The 21,672-nt window shown below is 36.1% G+C and overlaps 1 protein-coding gene across 4 annotated transcripts in view; it reads right to left on the bottom strand.

Annotated features, from left to right (window-relative positions):
• LOC135624495 (uncharacterized) overlaps positions 1–21,672 on the bottom strand; it is a 48,133-nt gene that overhangs the window by 18,543 nt on the left and 7,918 nt on the right. The window contains exons 3-14 of one of the 4 annotated variants that reach the window (XM_065128171.1): positions 17,932–17,977; positions 17,359–17,431; positions 17,226–17,283; positions 15,697–15,792; positions 13,266–13,383; positions 10,321–10,587; positions 7,093–7,194; positions 6,782–6,929; positions 6,572–6,682; positions 6,344–6,457; positions 864–1,492; positions 334–527 (exon numbers count right to left, since the gene is read on the bottom strand). In XM_065128171.1, the coding sequence (XP_064984243.1) occupies positions 334–527; positions 864–1,492; positions 6,344–6,457; positions 6,572–6,682; positions 6,782–6,929; positions 7,093–7,194; positions 10,321–10,587; positions 13,266–13,383; positions 15,697–15,792; positions 17,226–17,283; positions 17,359–17,431; positions 17,932–17,977 (1,956 nt within the window). Of the gene's footprint in view, positions 1–333; positions 528–863; positions 1,493–6,343; positions 6,458–6,571; positions 6,930–7,092; positions 7,195–10,320; positions 10,588–11,060; positions 11,189–13,265; positions 13,384–15,696; positions 15,793–17,225; positions 17,284–17,358; positions 17,432–17,931; positions 17,978–21,672 lie in introns of those variants that run through there. The other 3 variants (XM_065128170.1, XM_065128172.1, XM_065128173.1) reach the window with 3 other exon arrangements.

The raw sequence follows: 21,672 nt of genomic DNA, 5'->3' as shown, positions 1-21,672 counted from the left end.
ATAATGCCTACTAGCTTTTAATTGCAAATGACCACAAACTACACAGCTGAAACAATTACCTACTGCAAGCACAACCCTGCAGTAAGTCTGAACTATTATGTAGAAGGAAAGTGGACTTGGCACAAACAGAACAGGTTGTCTTAGTACAAGATTAAAGTCAAAATGTCTTGATATTTAAGTCATATTAGCTGAAGCAATATGTGCAGCTAAGTTAATACAATCTCCAGATCAATGAGCACTCTTAACAAGGCAAACCAAGATGACATTATTATATCTCAAAGACAAAAGAAGAAGTACATAACATTCTAACTAAATAAAGAAAAGTATTCTTGCCTTGCTTCCTGAACAGAAGTTGGGCAAAGTTCAGCAGCAAACTTAACAAGTTCACTAAGACAGCGGGCCCATCTGTTTTTATCAGGGTTTTCAAGAATGGACTGAAGTGTTATGTCTGGAGGCACTGGATCGAATTCCCTCCTCAAATCAAAAGGACGACCAGAATCCCAGTAGCTACTCAAAACAAAATCATCCTGGGAATCAAATCAAAACCTGAATCAGATAAACCACCAAAAGATTGAAAGCCAACAACAAACACTATTTTGTTCCAGTTAAGGAATTCTACCCTTCAGACACTTACCTAAACATGACAATATGACATCTGGTCCAACATAAGTAATAAACCTTTTCCAAAATATTAATTCTTCTCTTGATCAGTACAAGTTACCAAGCATCGAAATTCATCTCCTTACATGGCCTTTTTATGATTTATAACATATCAGCATTATGTAAAAGAGAAAACATATATTAAAGCATTAAAAAATAAAAAATAAGAGGAAAAAGACAAAAACTAAACTGAAAATACTCACTCCATTTTCTTCCAATACGTCAATGACAAATATTGGTTCCACCTCAAATAATTTATTATCAGCTCGGCCATTTGCTGAGAGGTTTCTGATATCATTTCTTAAAACACGAACAGACCGCAGTAACTCTAATGCTGTATGTCTTATCTGGACATCCACTGAACTGAGGAAAAAAAGACCAAGTGCATCTACTTCTGTTGTTTGGAACTCAGAAGGATCTGCTGACTGAAGAAATGGAGACCTGTTCACCTTTTCACCATCAAGACATGGTCTCTTAATGCTATGAGCATCATTTACCAACAGTTTATCAGACAAACAAGCCCTCCACAAACGTATAAGTTCCACTAGGCGGACCAGTGAAGTTTGGATTAAAAGAGGAAACTCATCAGGAAGTTTCAGTATAAAGGTAGCCATCCCTCTCACCACAGCATGACGACGATGAGGAAGATGTCGTACAATGCGGTTCATTACTTGCACTGCTTCTTCACGAACACCAGGATCAAAACTTATGCCATGCTGTGGAATAATTTCAGTTATCTTATCACTGCGGCCAACTTCTTCAATCAAATATGGTATGCACTTCAGCACTGACCTGAAGAGAGACGCTTGAGATTTTTCCTTCGTTGCATTATCTAAAAGAGTTTATTCTTTAGAACAATTTCATAGCATTTGCAAATAAGAAAGAGAAAGAGTAATATATAATCAATATGCTAACACTTCTAACCAAGAAAACTGAGAACAATTGAAACAAACTAAAGCACTAAAAGGTCCAGTCAATTTTGCCCAAAACTACCAAATATCACGACCCGAGTCTTATGAGTTAACTGGCCAATAACTTCATTTCGGTCTTTCAACCACGGACCAAAATGCTTAAACGGGAGTTGTCATAGTACACTTATCAGGCCCATATAAGTCAATCATAGTCATTGTCCACTTCCGATGTGAGACTAACTTTAAATTTCCTAAGATTCTGACTGTCAACCTGATTTTCAGACTTAATGATATAAAATAGAAAATTAGATAAGTGTTAACAAATCTGAACTATGAGTCAGCATCTTCACACTGATATAACAGATTTACTGCAAGTAATCAACCACTGCAGAAGAAATTTAACTCATAAAATTGCTAATTAGTATGAAAACACTAACTTTGAAATAACTCTAATTTTGATAATAGCATCCATCATGAATCTAGGATAGCACATTGAAGCAACAAATAGCTAAAAGATAACAATATATATATAATTGCAACAATGAAGACCAAAAAATATAAAACTTGTCAGACTAATATGTAGCAACCAGTATTTACCAGTTCATTCAAAACCAGACTTACCGCCTGGTTTGATTATCATACCGGGAATACCACCCGATACCCCTATCTGTTTTTAACTTTTGATAGTTGTCTTTTCTTTTTTGTCTCCTGCCTTCCTTTCTCTCTTTCGCTTATCTCTCTCTTCACTTTGCCTCTTCCTCCCCCCCACCGCCTCTTCCTTTCTCTCTTTCACATATCTCTCTCCTCCCCCTCCGCCACTTCCTCCACCCCATGGCTTCTTCCTCCTTATAAGGGCTACTTCCTTTACCTCTGGTACACCTCCTCTATTTTTCCTCCTCTTCCTCCATCTCCTCCACCTCCTCTTCCTATATCATTCCTCCTTCACATTTTCCTCCTCCTCCTCTTCTTCCTACTCCTCTCAAGGGTTCGCCATATCGAGCTGTACTGCCCGATACAAGTGGGATGTACCAGACGTCAAGGGATCAATATATAGACCACCCTATACTAGGTGGTACCCATTACATGACCTCATATCGGGTGATACAGGGTCTATACTAATAAAAAATGATCGAAATTCGACGATTACTAACCTATAATGGTCGGATTTCGACCATTACCAATCAAGAGTTGAGATTGGCCTATTTTAAACGATCAATTTGATCATTTGAACCATAGAAAAGGGTTTTTAAACCCTTTCCTTCCCCCTCTTTTATTTTCTACAAGAAATTCTGGGATTTTATTTTATGTTCTTCTGTTGTGCATGTGATATCACCCTAGATTTCCCAACAAATAAGGTACTAGTCAAGTTTATACATCGAGGGGGAAAGGGAAGACAGTAGATAATTTTGAGTAGATGTAACAGAGCTTATACGACGTAAACATAGAGCGAAACTCAATGTATTCATAGCCATCGTATTATGGAGAATTTTACGGCCAATAACAGTACGGTAATAGTTGGTCATACTTCTCCGAGCAATAGTATAATGATCGATCTTATGATACGGAGCAGTAGATCAGTGGCGAAAGTAGAAATTCAAACATTCTCCATGCTTCACCCAATACATGCCATAATCGTCCTTGCTTCAAGAGTCGCCTCGGACACATGGTTCACGACGATCAGACTACGACCATCATCACATTAACGCACCAATGGTATATGGTGTATCAGTATATTATATCGTGAGATCAATTTCAGAATTGGGTCCAACAAATATATCAAATTGATATATAGATTTATAGAATCGAAAACCCTAATCCACCGCCCATAGAGTCCTGTAGTTCTCTTTGGTGGTAGAACTAAGTATATTTATCGATTAATTATTTGATTCATTATAATCTTAAACTTTAAGTTGTTTAAAAATTAATCTAACAATTTAAATTATTTCTTTGTAAATAATTCAATATTAATGGAAGAACGATCTGGAACATACCACAAAGCTACTCCTCAAAGCCCAAAAAAGATGTGACTATTCTTTCCTAATTTAGATTTTTTTGATAAAATTATACTAAATTTATATTTATTTTCAACTTAAAAATCCTAATCTATTTTTTTTCTATTTTTATAAATATTTGAAGCTATTTTCGGTAATTTTACCATACCGTCGATATGCCTCGTTGTACCAAGATACGATATGTTGGTATGCTTTAGTATATGCCATACCAATGATCGGTTGGTACACCTGTACGGATCGATAAGGCGAAACTTGCTCCTCTCTACCGCTTTCTCTTAGTCCAAGCAGAACTTATTTGTGCCATGTGTTGCTACATCAATCCATACTGGAACTGTACAATATCAACACCTGACCAAAATTATAAACCCTGATGAAGCTGCGAGGAGACTATAGATTAGAAGAAAATAACTTCAAGTTGGAAGAAATTATCGATCATAAACGAAAGAAGATAGTAGGTACTCAAGATCTAAAAAAACATCTCTTATCCAACAATACATGTCATTGTCATGCATGTTTAAGGCATAAAAGGCTTTATTTATAAACGAGTAAGTCAACTACAACCAAGATGCATTTGTCAGCACAGGAGTGCTGGTGATGATGTATCTATACATGAATTTTGTTCTATTAGAGTTAGAAATGAAGATGATTTATTTTCAAAAAATATACCACCAAAATAAGGATTTGATCATAACTTCTCCCAGCTCAACTCATCTAAACTTCTTAAACTAATAGTTCTATCTTATCTTATTATATTTCTAAATAAACAAATGATAAAGCCAAACAAATAATAATAAAACATCTTATACAAATCTAACATCTAATTAATAAATAATATCATAAATCCTTGAAGAAAAATAAATCTAATATAGACTCAATAAAACTAGATAAGTTACATGAACTTGGATAGCATCAATTCACTTTTTATTGAATAGATCTCATTCTCAAGATACATGAAGTTGCAGTAGTTCTGATCTACAAATTTTTTTCTTCAGTTCATGTTTGGTATCGATATCATTGTAGATTACTCATGTTACTGCAATCAAGGTTTGCCGTACCGGACTGTACCGCCCGGTACGGGCGGTACGTACCGGTCTGACAGGCTAGCGGTACGCGGACCGCTCCGTACCGTACCGTACCGACACTGTAGCAGTGTACAGTGCTCGGTACACGTGAGCGTACCGCTCGGTACACTTGGGTGTACCGAGCGGTATACCGTACCGTACCGGTACCGAGCCCGGGTCGAAACGCCGGTACGGTACGGTACGGCGAACCTTGACTGCAATCACTTGAAACTCTCACTTTTTTATTTGCGGTCTGAGTAAAACAAGTATTATGACTAGAAGAACAAGATCAAAAGTAAAATGGAAAGAAGATTATGAGCAAATTTCAAGATACAAAAAAGAGATAGATTAAAAAATCTAACAAAAATAGCTTGTTAATCCATTTTCATTTCTAAGAATATATGTTATATTGGGATGGAGATGAACTGAATATAAATATAACTAGGAGGATTTTTAAATTCAGGAGCTATTTCATTATTTCTCTAGCATAAAAATCTATGATATCATCAAGTTTTAATTATCCACATTATCAAATCAAAATAGGACTAACTAGATATGCCATATTTCAGCAGAAAAATTTGGAAAGCCTAACATTGCTCTGCAAAGGCTAAAAGACTGTAATCGTCAAATTTTTTTTTAGCCTTTGAAAATATATTTTGTCAAAATCGTTTTTAGATCACAGAATAAAAAAAAAGGCATAAATTTCATTGTTGAACATATCTTTTAATATTCAATGCAAACTTACTCTTGCATCAAGGACCAATTTTCCACTTATCACAAAATAAAACTTCAAGATTAACCTTATGTGTTGGTATGTTTAATGTGCCATTGCCATAATAAACAGAGAAGTGGCACCACAAGGTCCAATATAAATATATTTGTCATTGATCGTAGCCATGATGAACGTCTTGTCACACCAACATCATTAACATCCAAAATAATCCATTCATTTACAAAGTTGTATCTCTCCTCATAGTTTCCTTTGACATGTCATGAAATTGCCACCCAAAATCATCCATGGTTGCACCCTACTATTAATATATTTAGAACCAAGGTTCGCCGTACCGTACCGTACCAACGTTTTGACCCGGGCTCGGTACGGTACTGTACCGGTGTACCGGGCGGTACACCCTGGTGTACCGAACAATTTTATACTTTTTTCATACTGTAGCAGTGCTACAATATAATACTGTAGCAATATAGCGGTACCGGGCGGTCCGCGTACCGGTAACCCGTCGGACCGGTACGTACCGCCTGGTATGGGCAGTACGCTTCGGTATGACAGACCTTGTTTAGAACTACTCACCCTTTTCATGAATTATCTAATAAATGGCATATTCTGTAATATGTATAACATTGATCAATTCTTGTCAGGCACATAAGATATATTCCTCAAGCGGGATGAATGAAATAACAATATTGCTACATATCTGCATCTATTCTCCTCAATCAATAACAATGCATTATAGTTAATACTTAATAATTACTAAGCAGTGGAAATATAGTCCAGGAGTGACCATTAAACATGAAATAAAATATAGGGCAAGTTAAATTAAATCATACTTTGCCCCATACTAGCTGTGCTGTAAACAAACTTTCTTATGCGTATGACTTTACATACCCTTGTACTTACACCATAAAAATTAAGTGCACAGAAACATCTACAAAAAGTAGCACTGGATAAAGAAGAGTAGCACACCTATGGTTGACTTTGGTGAAGTAAGAAGGGCTTGGCTATAGGCTTTATTGCATGATCGTATGATAGACTCAATAGCAGATTTCACTTTCGGAACGTAATGACCAATACCATGAACTGAAACAGTAATAGATAAGTTAGCGTTACATATAGCAATATACAGAAGTACAGAATCAAAATTCAAAAGAAAAAGTGTTGAAGAAAATATTTTATGAGGGCAGGAAGTATCACCATGAAAAACTTCCAAGCTAAATTGTTGATTTGAAGGAGACATAACAATGGCAAGCAAAGCCCGAAGACCAATAACCTTTGCTTCACTCAGACTATCAGGTTTCAACAATTCTAGTATCATATGATTCATAGTGAAATCTAGGTTACTCTCAGCTAAAGTCGCACAGAACTCAACAAGTTTATCATGCTGAACATCTTGAGTTAGCAAACCTTTCTTTAAGACAGTCAACAACTGTGCTGTCACACTGTACAAGTAATCCCATACTTGGTTTTTAGGCTGGAAATCTGCATAAACATTTAAATAAAATTTCACAACCCGGTGCAAGCAATCTAGTGCCATCGACCGATGGTTCTTATCCTGCATAGAGATGGCATCAAACAAGTTAATGCTTGACAGGAAAGGGACATCAAAAAAGGCAAATAGCTGCCTTCAAATGGCCACGTAAATGACATAGAATAATTAGCTTGGCACTAATTAACAAAAAAACAATTTGTTATATTACACAAGAAAACACACTCACTTTAAGATTCTTATACAAAAGCTCCATATGAGGACCAAAGTTAGTATTAAATGCTTGGGGATCGCCTAGACAGAGTAGAAGGGTCACCAATGGGAAGCCAACCTAGAAAAAATGAAATTATTGCAGATGCACAAGACTTAAGATAATGGAAAAAAAATCTGAGTCAGAAGTTAACCACTGATAACTGTATGGGGGAAAAAGAAAGAGGATGTCACTACAATCACTTCTACAAAAAAAAATTATAAAATAACACTGGCTCTTCTTATGCATCCATCTTCAAAAATTTTTCCTCTATGGCATGGTTGTGACTTATGCATGTCAGAGTAGCTCAAAAAAGCAACTTCTATAACAAAATATCAGACTTAAGATATTCAACAATGATGACAAATAACAAAGCTCCTAGAAGAGAAGGCCCAATATTACTAATTGACCAATCTAAACATCCACAATGTTAGACTCAAATTTTTTCTAATTATTGTTTAACAATTCCCCAGTAATCAAAGAACAATTCTGTAATAAAATAGAAACAACAAAATAAAAAAGCTGTGGATTAACTCTTATCAGTGCTACTTACAAAAAGCATTCCACCAACACAATCCTGTCCCAAACCCCAAACAGAAAAGAAAGAAAGAAACATGTCAGGTACATATTTGCAATGAAAGACATGATCTTAGATTGAATTTTTCTTTTCAGAGGCTTCTTGTAAACCTATCTACTACTGCTCATGAAATACTTACCAAAATTATTTTTCTACATGCTCCATTATTTCTGTTTTCTCTCATTGCTAAATTAGATGTTGACATATGTCTGGATCAATTCACATGCTTTTTCTATGAAAACCACTACTTTTATCAAGCATTAAAAAACAAATAAGAATGTCAGCAAATCCAAGTATACACATAGGCAACATTCATCTGTTCAAGAGTTTTGGTGTGTAATATCAGTAATAAACAAGCCTGTTTAAATTGGTCATGGCTCTAAAAAACCTGTGATGCTTATTCCTAGACTAAATCCAGAAGCAAGCAATGTCTTCAAAACCTCCTTTAAAATTAATATTTAGGATTCTTATATGACTAACTATTTCTATTCATCCATTCATAACTTCTGCTGGTCTTTCTCCAGTCTGCCCATCTTCCACATGAATGTATCAGCTTGGCCATCATAGAAAATAATATAAGTTTGAAATACTGAATACTGGCACCTGTACCAACCAATATAGTATGACACAACATGACACATCAATGAAAAAATGAAAAAAAAATATTAAACATAATAGTACCAAGTACCAATCAGTACAGTCAATATATCACGATGTTTGAAACCATGAAAACAACTTCCTTGAAAGCTTTAGAACCTCCAGGTGATCATTTCATGTTTCATTACACGTTCACCGCAGGCAGCTTAACCTTTTCCCAAACACCAATATGATTTTGCTTCCTCAATACTTTATCCAACATTGATACCATGGTATTGCTCCCTTTCAACCTGAAAGACCAGGGTTCAAGTCATGGAAACAATCTCTTTAAATATTTTAAAGATAATGTTGCATACATTGAACCTCTCCAGACCCCACATTGGTAGAAGCCTCAGGCACTAGGTACACCCTTAATACTTAATCCAACATAATGACTGACAAAAGATTCATAAGTTGACAAATGCAACCTGGACCACAATACTTATCCAACCCAACATGGATAATTTCATATTCTTGCGTGCTAATTCAGGTTAAAATGAAGCATGAATTATCTAAAAAGTTGAGGCTCAATGGGAACCCACTAGCCCACTCTATTCATAATCGCACATCTTTATTACAAGAGCAACGTAACCATCTATCAGCTAGTATTGCACTGAAAAATCTCTTGCAAGCTGCATTATTCCAATATTCTGTCAAGTGCAATGGAAACTGACACATGTAGAAAATCTTTATGAGAAATAATAAGGTTTCTTTTCCTTGATATCCGTATCAGATTTTAAATACCAGTCGGACTAATACCAACTAATATATTTCAATCTGATCGAGGATCAGCATCAAATCATATAGCCTGGTACAAATCGATATTAATTTTCTTCTTTTTTTTGTGATGTCGGTGGTACAAGTTGATATATCACCCAGCATAGTTCTAAATACCATCTGGATTGATCTCATGGTCTGAAAAACCAACAGATAGACCAGCCCCTTTGGGAATGTTCGGTTCAGCCCTTTTTTCTTTTTATTTAGAGTTATCACACAGCCATCTCGATCTTTCTAGCATGTCAACCTCTCTCTTATGTCCACTTCCCCCCTCATGACGCTCGATGGTTGCTGCTCATGCTGGTCAGTATTTACCATGCCAACCTGTGTACTCCTCTCCCTCTTCTTAGTACACCGTGTACCGGCATACCATCTGTCAGTATACTACTGTGAATTAGAACTGTGTCCTTGCCTCCCCGACATACTGCAATCTTGCAAATCTGATGAGGTGCCAAAACTGATAACAAATAGAGTTTGTAAATATGTATTCAGATAATAGATTCATTATTAGTGTGATTGATTCTGTTTACTGATGTGTACATCTCAATTTGTGTCAGAGTATGAAAGTGGTACCACCAGAAGCCAGCAAAAGCCAATATGTATGTTTACAGTTCAGAAGTTACTCTCGTGGTATATATTAGGTTCCATGGTTGGAAATAATTTGAAATTGAATTTGAGAAAATAGCTAATTAGAAATTCAATTGATCACCTGGAAGACTTAAAATCCTTCATTCCTTCACAGCTTCTCTCTCTCTCTCTCTCTCTCTCTCTCTCTCTCTCTCTCTCTCTATCTATCTATCTCTCTCCCAGAGAAAGGAAATCCAAATGGAGTTACAAGATTCCAAAAATCCAATTAAAAGGGGCCTACAGCATATTTGATACAGTGCTGGTTAGTACCATTATAATTTATACCAACATAGAACAAGATTATTACACCAATATGGCCAACAGCCCTGAAATTCTTGTTGCTTGATGCAAGCAGGAACAGGCCTTTGTAAAGGGTGCACTGGTTTGCATCAGCAAGAGATGCTGCAAACATTCCAACTAGTGTGTGCAATGTCTGAAAAGTCTGTAAATTCTCAATCTGATATATGTATCATTATTAGGAAAGACCCATAATGGAAACTAGGAACATTGAGTTTTAGTCAATTGACTACACATAAGAACCTCACTATTGAAGAAAATAAATTCAGCACATATTTTAAGGAGCTACTTACTGTTATATGCTTGTTCTGTTTCTCCATCCAATGCATAAGTTGCCCTCTAATTCGAGCTACTGCTTCATACCATAATGCTAGTGCAGATTCCACTCCCAATGGAGGCCAATGGCCTTTTCCACTCTCTGCAAGTGGTGCTAATATGCTTGAAAGCATATTGCACAATGCATGATATAGTTCACTCTTTCTCTTGTGAGGAGTACGATTAAGAGGATTAGCTTTTGCCACAAAAGATGCTGATGCATTCAAACCACCTTCTGTCTTTACCTGGCAAAGTTAAAGCAACAAGTGATAGAATCAATAAATAAAAGAAAGCAAATAAGAATTCCCACAAAATATTAAAGCCCAACAGAATTTTTTGCAGGATAATTTTTAGTAAAAGAAAATCACTTTGAGAATTTCTTTATCATATTCAATAATTCATCTCTTAATAGTCGTCAGGAGTTACGAGGTATCAACTAAAAGCTTCCTGTTCCGAGGATACATTATAATCTTTGTATTGGAACTTAGTCTTTAATATTATTTTATATACCTTCTATTAACCCATTTAATACTTGACTGATTTACGTCTGCCCAATAAGCAAATACACCATTAGTAGTAATATCTAAAGTTACATCACCTTGAGTTTTGCTTAGCATGAGAATTATCCTGCATATTTACAAAATTGATCTTTAAATGATTAAATCATACACCTAGGTTCTTAACTAATACAAATTATCAAGACCAAGGATCGACTTACTGGTCCGAACCGGCGTGCCGGCCAACTGACAGCATGGCACATGCTGCCCTGTACCGGTGTGCTGAGTGTCGATACGGCGATGCATGCCGACGGCACAAAAAAAAGGCCAAAAGCACCTCAAAAAATACCTAAAAAATAGGAAAATATATATTAGGTTTTTAATTTGGAACTAAATGTAAGTTTAGTATTATTTCATCAAAAATATTCTAAACTAGGAAAGAATATCAACGCATATCTTTTTCGAGCTTTGAGGAGCAGTGTTGTGGTATGTTCCAAATAGTCCTTTCATTGATATTGAATTATCTATAAAGATATGACTTAAACTGTTATATTATGAGTTCAACTTTAAGATTCAAATGAATCAAGTAATAAATTGATCGTTCGATGGATATGACTGGTTCTCCCACTAAAAAGAATGATGGGACTCCGCAGGTGGTAGATTGGGATCATTGATCCTATGTATTTATATATCAATATGGTATGTTTATCAAACTCAATCTTAAAATTGATCCCACGACATAAAATATCGATACACCGTATGTCATTTGTACATCAATGTGATGATAGTTGTAGTCTGATTATCGTGAACCACACGTATCCAGGGCGACTACTGAGGCAAGTATAATTGTGGTATATATTGGTGCGGAGGTTGGAGAACACCAGAACTTCTAATTTCGTCACTAACCTAAAGCTCTGTATCATAAGACCGATCATCGTACTGTTGTTGGCTATGTGATCCTCCATAATACGATGGCTGGAAATACGACAAGCTCCACTTTGTGTCTATGTCGTATAGACCTCCTCTAACTTAAGTGTTAATCCTCCTAAATTACTTCCAATCCACAAATCACAGCTTTGCTAAGAGTTGGTTTAAACGGTAAATTAGAGATTGAGAGAGTTGAAGAGTTTGAGAGAATAAAAGGGGTTGAAAAAAGGAGGAAAGGGTTTAAAAATCGTTTGAATTGGCTCAAACCAGTGTCTGTCGTACCGAATCGTACTGTCCGGTACAAGCAGTACGTACCGGTCCTATAGGCTAGCGGTATGCGGACCGCCCGGTACAGGTCCGCACTGTAGCAGTGCAATGTACATGCTACAGTGTACTGGTGCACTGCAGCACTGTACGCTACAGTGCTGCAGTGCTCGGTACACCGTACCATACCGGTACCGAGCCCAGGTCGAAATACTGGTACGGTACGGTATTGAGAACCTTGGCTCAAACAATTAAATATGATTGTTTGAACCAGGTCAATCTCAACCATTGATTGATATCAATCAAAATCCGACCGTTACCGATTGGTAGAGGTCGATAACAATTGGATTTCGATCGTTCCACCCGGTACATACCTTGTATTGAGCGATACGGGGCCCCTAATATATAATCGCCCGGTATAGTGTGGTCCGTGTGTCTATCACCTCTCGAACCGATACATGTCGCCCATACCGTACCATTTTAAGCGGCACAACAAACCACGATTCACATTATCCCACAAACACTAGAGTACAAAAGGATTTGTTTGTAATGTAAGGACCTATTTTAAATTATTTAGAATGACCTATTTACAAAAATGAGAATTGTTTAATATTTTTTTACATTAAATGATTTTATATTGAAAGCTTGTTGCTAGGGACCTAAATATGAATCATAGCAATTGAATATGATTTGTGAAAAATTCATATTAACTTAAAAAAAAATGGAGGACATATGTCACTAACTAACCTAAGGATGGTGCCACTTATGCTTATTCCACGAATGACACATAAACTTCCTTGATACATGCTTGTCACCTTGTCATTTTTGTGTTAGCCAAACCTAAGCAATTAGAAGAGAAAACTAAAGGAAAACTTACCAAATAAGGAAACTTGTTGCAACCAACGTAGGCTTGAGAAGAGAAGGGAAGATGAATTTTAGTAGAAGAAGAAGTTCTACTTTGGCTTCAGGTTTTAGATCAGTTCCTCACACTTGAGAATCAAATTTTTCTAAGGCAAGTGTTCTAACTCTTTCCTACAGTGATTTTAATCTCTGTAGTGGCCAATATTTACTGGTGGGGGTGTAAACTAGGACAGAGATTGCACCTTTTCGAGAGGTCTAGTATAGTTCATTTGTCCTTTTTCTAGGAATCAAGATTACAAATAGTAATTTGGAGACATAGAAGAAATGCTTTAAGTAAAAACTACAATTTCATGAACATGAAAAGTAAAACATACTCCCAGCTTTAGGTAGCGCATCCCATTGATGATACTGAGCGTCTCACTTCTGGCAACGCTAGTGTCAATACGCCGAGTATTTAGCTCCATAAAAAATCGTTCTGTTACGGAGCTGAACCTGTATAAATAGATCAATAGAGTATGCATATTTAACATTTACATGAAGTATTTTTGGAATGCTAAAAATCATAAGTGTTAATCCAAAATAACAAATTAATCTCAAAATGTGATAATAGTATTCCTAGTAGATATTTCCAGTCAGATGCTCATATCATTCTATTTAACACAAAAACAAAACATAAGCTTCCTAGATAAATAATTACATTGATCAGAAAACAATGAACACCCTGTTGTGAATGCATGATCACCGATATGAATGATTGATTAATATCCTGATAATAAAGGAAGCATTTGGTTCTGAATCATTACAGTAGGAGCAAGGGCCAACATAGCCAATGCACTTTGCAAACCTATGATGAATTAACTAGGCATATGATAAGCAATTCCATTGTTTAAAATGTTTGCAACAGGTAAATTAATTTATGAGACTAAATTAGTCTAAGCTAACTTTTTATAATAACGTTTGGAACTATGTCAACAAGAATAAACAAGAAATGCAATTTAGTAAGATTGGGAAAGAAAATGACAAATATAATTGAAGATCATTAAAAGCATAAAAGAACTTTCAACATCTTGCATCAGTCTTCTAAAAGAAGGGGCTATTTAAGAAGACCAAACAATTGAAAAGGCAGGTTCGTAATGTGATCAAATGGTAACTACATACATAAAGATAAGAAATGTAAGGAGAAAGCTACAAGATGAATCACAAATTATGAGACAGATTGTCAGCAGTTGGGAGAAAGATCATGAAAAATACTATATAAAATAAGGATATCAGGAAGAACAAAAAAAGTTTAAATAGGAAAGGATATCTTAAAAATTACTGTATTTAAATTAGAAAATGAGGAAGGATGAAGAACTGTAATAGGATAGAACAAGAAAATTAATAAATAAGCCAGAAGTTGGCCGAAGCACCAATAGCAGATGAGATGATGTTAGATCATCTAAAATGCACCAGCAAGGAGTTTGTACATCAAGATTAAATCATCAAAATTGAAATCTGATTGATAAGCATCTCTTGGCTCAAAAACATGATTAGTTACATCAAGCCAACAACATATTGTCGGTGCCTTTATTAATAATAAAAGTTTCAAGTAACACAATAATGTCCCTTAGCGATTGGCCATCTTAACAAAGAAGTTATGTTCATAGTTAACCTTAAAAGTAAACCTTTCAAATATAAAATTTCAAAAATTATTTAATTATGTAACCACATTATTGAAATACATTTACTTGAGAATGTGACCAAGTAAAACCTATACAACTAATGTTTTTGTTTTCTAACGTGCCAAGTCTTGGAAGTGAGAATCAACCTACCATTACTAGAAACTCCTAACCAAGGTCTTCAAATTCGAATAATACTATCCGGTACAGGTGGTACGTACTGGTTCGTTAGTAGACCGGTATACGGATCGCCCGTTATCGGGTGGTATATATATATACATATATATATGTATATATATACATATATGTGTATATATACATACATATATGTATATATATACATACATATATGTATATATATACATACATATATATATATATGTATATATACACATATATATATATATACATATATATATTATATTATAAAAGGCGACGTCGCGTCGCCTCGGCAACGTCGCCTTTCCCTTCTCCCACGCAAGGCGACATCGCCTTTTATAAAAATATTTATATATATAAAAATCTTTTTTATATATAAATATATATATATATGTATAAATATATATTTATACATAAATATTTATGTATAAATATATATAAGATTTTTTTTACTTTTATATATATATAGGCAACATTGCCGAGGCAACGTCACCCCGCCTAGGGAGAAGAGAGAGGCGACGTCGCTTCGGTAAAGTCACCGAATTTTTATTATTATTATTTTATTATTATTATTATTATTATTATTATTATTATTATATATATATATATATATATACCAAATCGCTCGGTATACAGTACTGTACCATACCGAGCAAATGTCAAAACTTTGGTACGGTACAATATTTCAATCCTTGCTCCTAACACATTGTCAGAAGATAAAACTGTAAGTATTAGATACAAGAGTCGTAATCTGTCATAATGGAGAAGCAAAAAAGTACTATGAGATAATTGTAAGAATTTTGCATATTTAAATATAGAGGACTTTCTGAAAAATAAAGTAAAAAGGACAATCTTATTTCATAACCAGTAAAATTTCATGCTCAGCTTAATGTATAGAACATTGTGGGTTTCAAACTTTCAATAGTAAGTATTTGGATCCAAGATTCAAAAAGAAAAGTTCATTAGCATAAAGCAACCGAATACATACCTAATCCGCGATAAAGCACCTAAAAGTTGTGCAACAAGATCTAAGAGAAGCCCACGCAAATCAACCAATGATGGATAGTCAACCTGGCTAACAACCCTATATGTACACCAGCAAACAAATGTTCGTCACAGTAAAAAATATCTGAATTCTTAATCATTACTTTACCAAGTAAAGATAAACTAGCAAATTAATATAAAATTTGTGAATCAGCATTTCAGGATAGCCCTCAAAAAGAAACAGGAGAAAGAAACGAGCTTGGTGAAATATTATAGACAATTTATTATCCAAAGCTTTTAACTCTTCCACTTGAGAATAAAGCCTTTCATTGTGACCATACAGGCAGGCATGGCGTTTGTGACTCAAAATCAATTCTTGGTCAAAAAAGCACAAGAATGTACTAACCAGCTTACTCAACATTGTTTCTGGCAAGGAAGGCATATGAATGGTAATTCATATTTTGAACTCAATAGCAAGAAACGAATTACCATAGCAAAGATCTAAAATTGTATGTAGCACTTTATATCGAGTGGGTACTAATAGGCTTTCCAATAAGGAATTCAAGAAACCTAACTACTTCAGAAAACAATAAACTAGGTCAGGGATATCTAAGTCTGGTACTCTAGCGAAAGTATAATAAAGTGGCATCATATATAAGATGTACTAGTAGCTTATCATGCAAAGGTAACCAATGATATACAACACAAATAGAGCAAAATATAGTTAATCCACCTACAGGTTGGCCCAATTTAAGTTGCCCACCTGCAGCTTAGTGTGTATATCTAATTACTTGCTTCTTGATTGCAACCATCATTGTTATCCACTTCATGCTAAAATCTGAGCAGAGACATGATTGATGTGGCACTCATCATGATGACAATTGACATATGACAACAATCCAAGAATGTGGTGCTGATGTGATATTCATAGTCACTGGATTCTTATATCGATTGTACTAGCCTGGCACTGACATGGTACAGCATTGGTCCTATATGGTGCTGAAATGGCACCATGCATACATCATGTGGATTGCAACCACACATACGATGCAAACATGGCAACAATATGACATGCCACACGCACTTAGACAATGTGGAACCCATATGCCTTTTATTCCATTAACTTCATATGCCAAATCAATACCACTTAAGGATTACGAGGTGTCATATAGGTGCCAATGCTAATAAGATTAGTTTATCAATTATATGCCTTAATTTTTTAATCTTATCATTAAATTCCTATATTAAATATATTTTATATTAACAATTAAATCAAACGCTGAAGCTACTTTACTATAAATAAATTTCTTGAATTGAACTAGCAACAATGGTTCTAACAGAGCAAAACACAGGTAGGTTCACAGACAGTTCGGTATTAAATTGGCCAATAGTGATGTTCCAGTGCTCTAGTTTCAATTTGCATCCAAAAATCAAATGTGTTGTCATCATTTTAAAAATATTCTTTGCAAACCCAAGATATGAGTATTTAGGTTAAACAAAATTTAAGCAAATAAATAGATTGCTGAGCCTCACCTATCTGCATTAATTAACCAATCGAACACAAAATTTTCCAGACCAGACCATAGGTTTTCTGTAAACAAAAGTAGATAATTCAAGTCAAAAATGCACAATGTAGGAAATATCTGCATATTGATTTAGTCAATACCAGTAATTCCTTCTTGGGGACAACACTCCACAAAGCGAATGCAAGCAGAGCAGAATATGCACTCCACTGCAAGCTGTGGAGTAAAATGATCATATTAATCATGATAACACAAAGCCATAGTCAATTTATCCACATACCTAGTGATTCATTCACATTATAATACTCAAGTACCACACTATAATGAATACCTGAAGTCTGGTTAGAGCTTATAATATCAAGAGATTAAGCCCTCTTCTGAAACAAGAGTTACATCAGAGTCCCAGGTGTGAAGAAATATTGCCATCACTTGTCTATACCTCATGTCCTAACAAGTTAAATGGGAATCTAAAACTGGATAACTGTGTTAAGGGTACTCAGTTATTTCTCCTGATAGGTACTACACAAAGGGTTCTTGACATCCCACTACACCATGAAGAAGTTATAACTTGAATAAAAAGCAAAACCATCATAAATTCCATAAAAATTCACAAACTATTAGAATTTAAAGTATAATTACTGCTAAATCAAAGCATGATTTCCACAATGTTAATAGAAATGATAGTATGGTAAATTGGTAATAAAAAAAGAATAAACCTTCTTCTGATATGTGGAAGCATCATTTGCACCCTTTGGTGATTCACTGAGATAAAAAGAAAATAATGAGTAAATAGATGCAAGAAACTTGGGTATATTTACATAACATATCAGCCAAGAATACAGAAACTCAATTGTCTGTACACATTTAATCAGACTTAAAAACGTTGACAAGAGAGAATGAGGATTCCGATCAACAAAGCAAACAAACAAGAAACATGTGAGAGAATCACCAATAGATGTGAACCTCAGATAATACTTTATTTATATGCCTCAAAATAGAAAAATGCTGAATAAAAACTTCAATAAGAGTACTGTTAGTACTAGTAAAATCAAGCCCTGGTTATGCAAAAGTGATGTTTCTTCAAGGAAAAGTATGAAGAATTTCCACTTTTGCACAAGTAGATATAATGCTGTTGGTATAGAGATATAAACTAGGAGGACCAGCTGAGCAGGATAAGCTCTGTTAGCCACAAACCATCAAGTTCCTCAATGACACAGCTGCCCATTTGTTTCAAGTGAGCAGTTAAGCTACTTCTGCCATCATGATTAGTCAGGATAGTCATCTGAAGCAACAATCAATATATTATATTATTACAGGGGAATTGTATGATCACTATACACTTGTCAAAGGCCCAACATCATCAAATTCTTCAGGTGAAATGCTGACACATTGAAGATCGCAAGCATGACCACACAATCTTTAACTATTATATAAAGTTATAAACTGTGATATATTGGTATTTCTTCCACAACAATCCTCTTTACATGCTAAGGCCCACACAAATCAGCAAATTCTTCAAGTGACATGCTGGCATTTGACAATGGCAAGTGAGTGTTGAAAATGCCTTGATTCATTCCAGAAGTTTGACACATTGGCATTTCTTGAATTAAGGATTTCTTCTACATGCTAAAGCTACTCTTCCTCGCAATCCAATGAGGTTTACTTCTGAGCATTTGGTATATAGTATATACTTATATTATACACTAAATTATCTACGTGAGGAAGCTTCTCCGTGTCAGTTCAATTGTGAGCCAAATCCTTACAATGTTATACTATGAAATATATGAAATACGTCCATGGCAATCCCTTATTATGACAAAATTATAGTTTGGCTGACATAGTAGGTTCCATGACGGATTAACCTAGTGAATCTAAATTATTGAAGAATAAACCCAAAATGTTGAAAGCAGATCAACATTAAGCCTGACACCTGATGTCTGATGTTGACAACAGAAGCAGTCATGAGAGTCATTATGTGAAACTTATGCAAATCAAGGGGTAAATTGAGAGCCCAATAACTTGAATAGAGCATTTTGGAAACATGAACTTCAAAAAAAATTATTAAAAATTCGGAAATAATTTCTTTCTGTCCAATAACTACCTGTGCTAGTTCCTTTTTTCACTAGATCCTCACTACTAATTTTCATCTTAGGACCTCCAAATTGTGAAGTATTAATGCTGAAAAAAAAAATGGCAGAACACTTAAGTCCACTGAATCACTGCTGGCAAAGATGGGCAGCCAGCCACCTTCTAGTGCTAACCATCTAAGCAGTAGCAAATGCAAGCTGCTGCCAGTAAGGCTTAGCCAGCCTGCGAGCATGCATAAACCTTCTATACTTCTCAAGTCATCCTTCCTCTAAACCAAACAACAGCAATCTCAACAAATATATCCAACAAATCTAAGCAAACTGTTCATATCTAGCACATAGAGCCTAAGATCTAAAACTCCAAATTATGGTCCCAAAACTTCAAATCTTGCTATGCTTTACAGGATAGATTGAATCTGACACACAAACCTCCTCAAAAACACGATAAGGTAAAAGGAAAACGATTAACCAACCATTCTTTAACCAAAAGTCAAACTGTAAACTCGTTGTTTTCCTATGACATGTTAGTATCTCAAAAGACAATCTACATGCATGCACAATATGAATCACATACCACTACCCAGTGCTTATTTCCCAAATGCATGTTGGAGTCATAAAATATCCGATACATTTGATATAGATGTGATACACCTTCCAAGCAAAAAAGATTAAGGGCCTATTAACAATTGAAAGTTGGTGGCAACCATATGAAGCACAGATTATGGTCCTTGAATTAAGTTGAGGTTTTCTGCTATCTATATTACTTCTTTAACTTGGACTCATATTAAAATATATATAATATGAACCAGGGTCTGCCGTACCGAACCGTACCGCCCGGTACGGGCGGTATGTATCGGTCCGACAGGTTTTCGGTACGCGGACCGACTGTTACCGTTCCGAGGTACTGTAGCAGTGTAGCAGTGCTACAGTACTCAGTACACCCAGGTGTACCGCTCTGTCACGACCTTAGCTGGTTTTGCCTAAGTCGTGCGGCACCCTCGCGCGTCCGTCCGCAAAGGTCAGCCTCCCCGAAGCCTCCCATTGTCCCTTAGGACCAACAAAAGAGAGAACGGGATAAAGAGAACGCCTCAATCGGGATCCACAAGCAAACATGTCCGAAAAACACTTCATAGACAATGCAAATTACAAACAGACTTTACAAGCTCTGAATAGTTGCACAACAAAGGGTAAAATGGTCCATTACAGACCGAAAAGCTCTCGCACGTGTCCACATGACACAACCTGTATTTACAAGCCTAAAGAGGCCACCAACCCAACTAACATGGGACTATTTAGCCTTCGGCCGCCCCTCTACCTGCTGTACAAGGCATGAACATGCCAAAAGACAACGGACAGACATAAGCATTACGTCCAACATCTTGTTTAGAAGTTTGTCCATTACATTCTCCCCCACTTATCTCTTCGACGTCCTCGTCGAAGCCTTTGTGAACACTGCAACTCTTCGCCTTTGCTGAGTCTTCAATCTTCCGCTCCAGCTACAATGCGCCTCCTGGCTCCCAGCTGCTCTCCGCTGCTGTTTTTGAGTAGTCAAACCTTTGATCCGCCATGCTGCTTCAACCCACCAATGACTCTGACTCTGGTGTGAGGTTGGCTGAGTTGTGTTGATCCTTGTTGATTCCTGTGGATCCGCCAGATGAAGGAAAAGACCATCCTTACTGCGCCAGTCTCTTAAAAATTCTACATGCTGCTTGAACTGGGTGGATACTTGTTGGAGCTTTAACGAGCATCGTCTCGCAAACTTCTGAAGCTTTGGGTCATTCCTCCACAAAATCTGCTCATTGACTCTTCTTTTAGTTAGTTGTCACATCCAAGTAGGTTCGCATCACTTTCGCTTTCGATTGGCATTTAGTTGGGAAATGAAGCGGACAAACTACTCTCAGTAGCACTGATCACCGTTGGTGAGGATTTGACAACTATTGTCTTCCATTGTCTTCGAAGGGTCTTTGAACTTATGCAGAGCTCCTCTGCTGGATAGATAAGAGAACTGGGGTACTCGGTTTCGCCCATTCTCTTAAGAATTGAGAAGGCAAAGGTTACTTGACTTCGCCCGCCTCCTCGAGGTTGTACTTCATGCATCAAGCTGGTTACTGGCCTTCGCCTGCTCTTTGCTCACACTTCTGAAGCACTTGAAGTGTTTGCACTCCTTGCGTTGAGTTAGCTACTGTGATTCACCTTCTCAATGCCATTGAACTTCTGGAATGCAGGAAGTTTTCACCCCAACTTGGAGTAATTCTCTGATAGATGAGGTCGCCTCTGGGATTGTACCGTCTTCTCCATCAACCCTGCCGCCTACTCTGAGTAGTAAAGGTACAGCACCGCGTACTGCCTGCTTCATTCCTTGGTTGTGCA

Source organism: Musa acuminata, chromosome BXJ2-10, assembly GCF_036884655.1.
Source record: "Musa acuminata AAA Group cultivar baxijiao chromosome BXJ2-10, Cavendish_Baxijiao_AAA, whole genome shotgun sequence".
Classification (NCBI taxonomy): Eukaryota; Viridiplantae; Streptophyta; class Magnoliopsida; order Zingiberales; family Musaceae; genus Musa; species Musa acuminata.
This window is presented reverse-complemented; position numbering and strand designations above follow the sequence as displayed.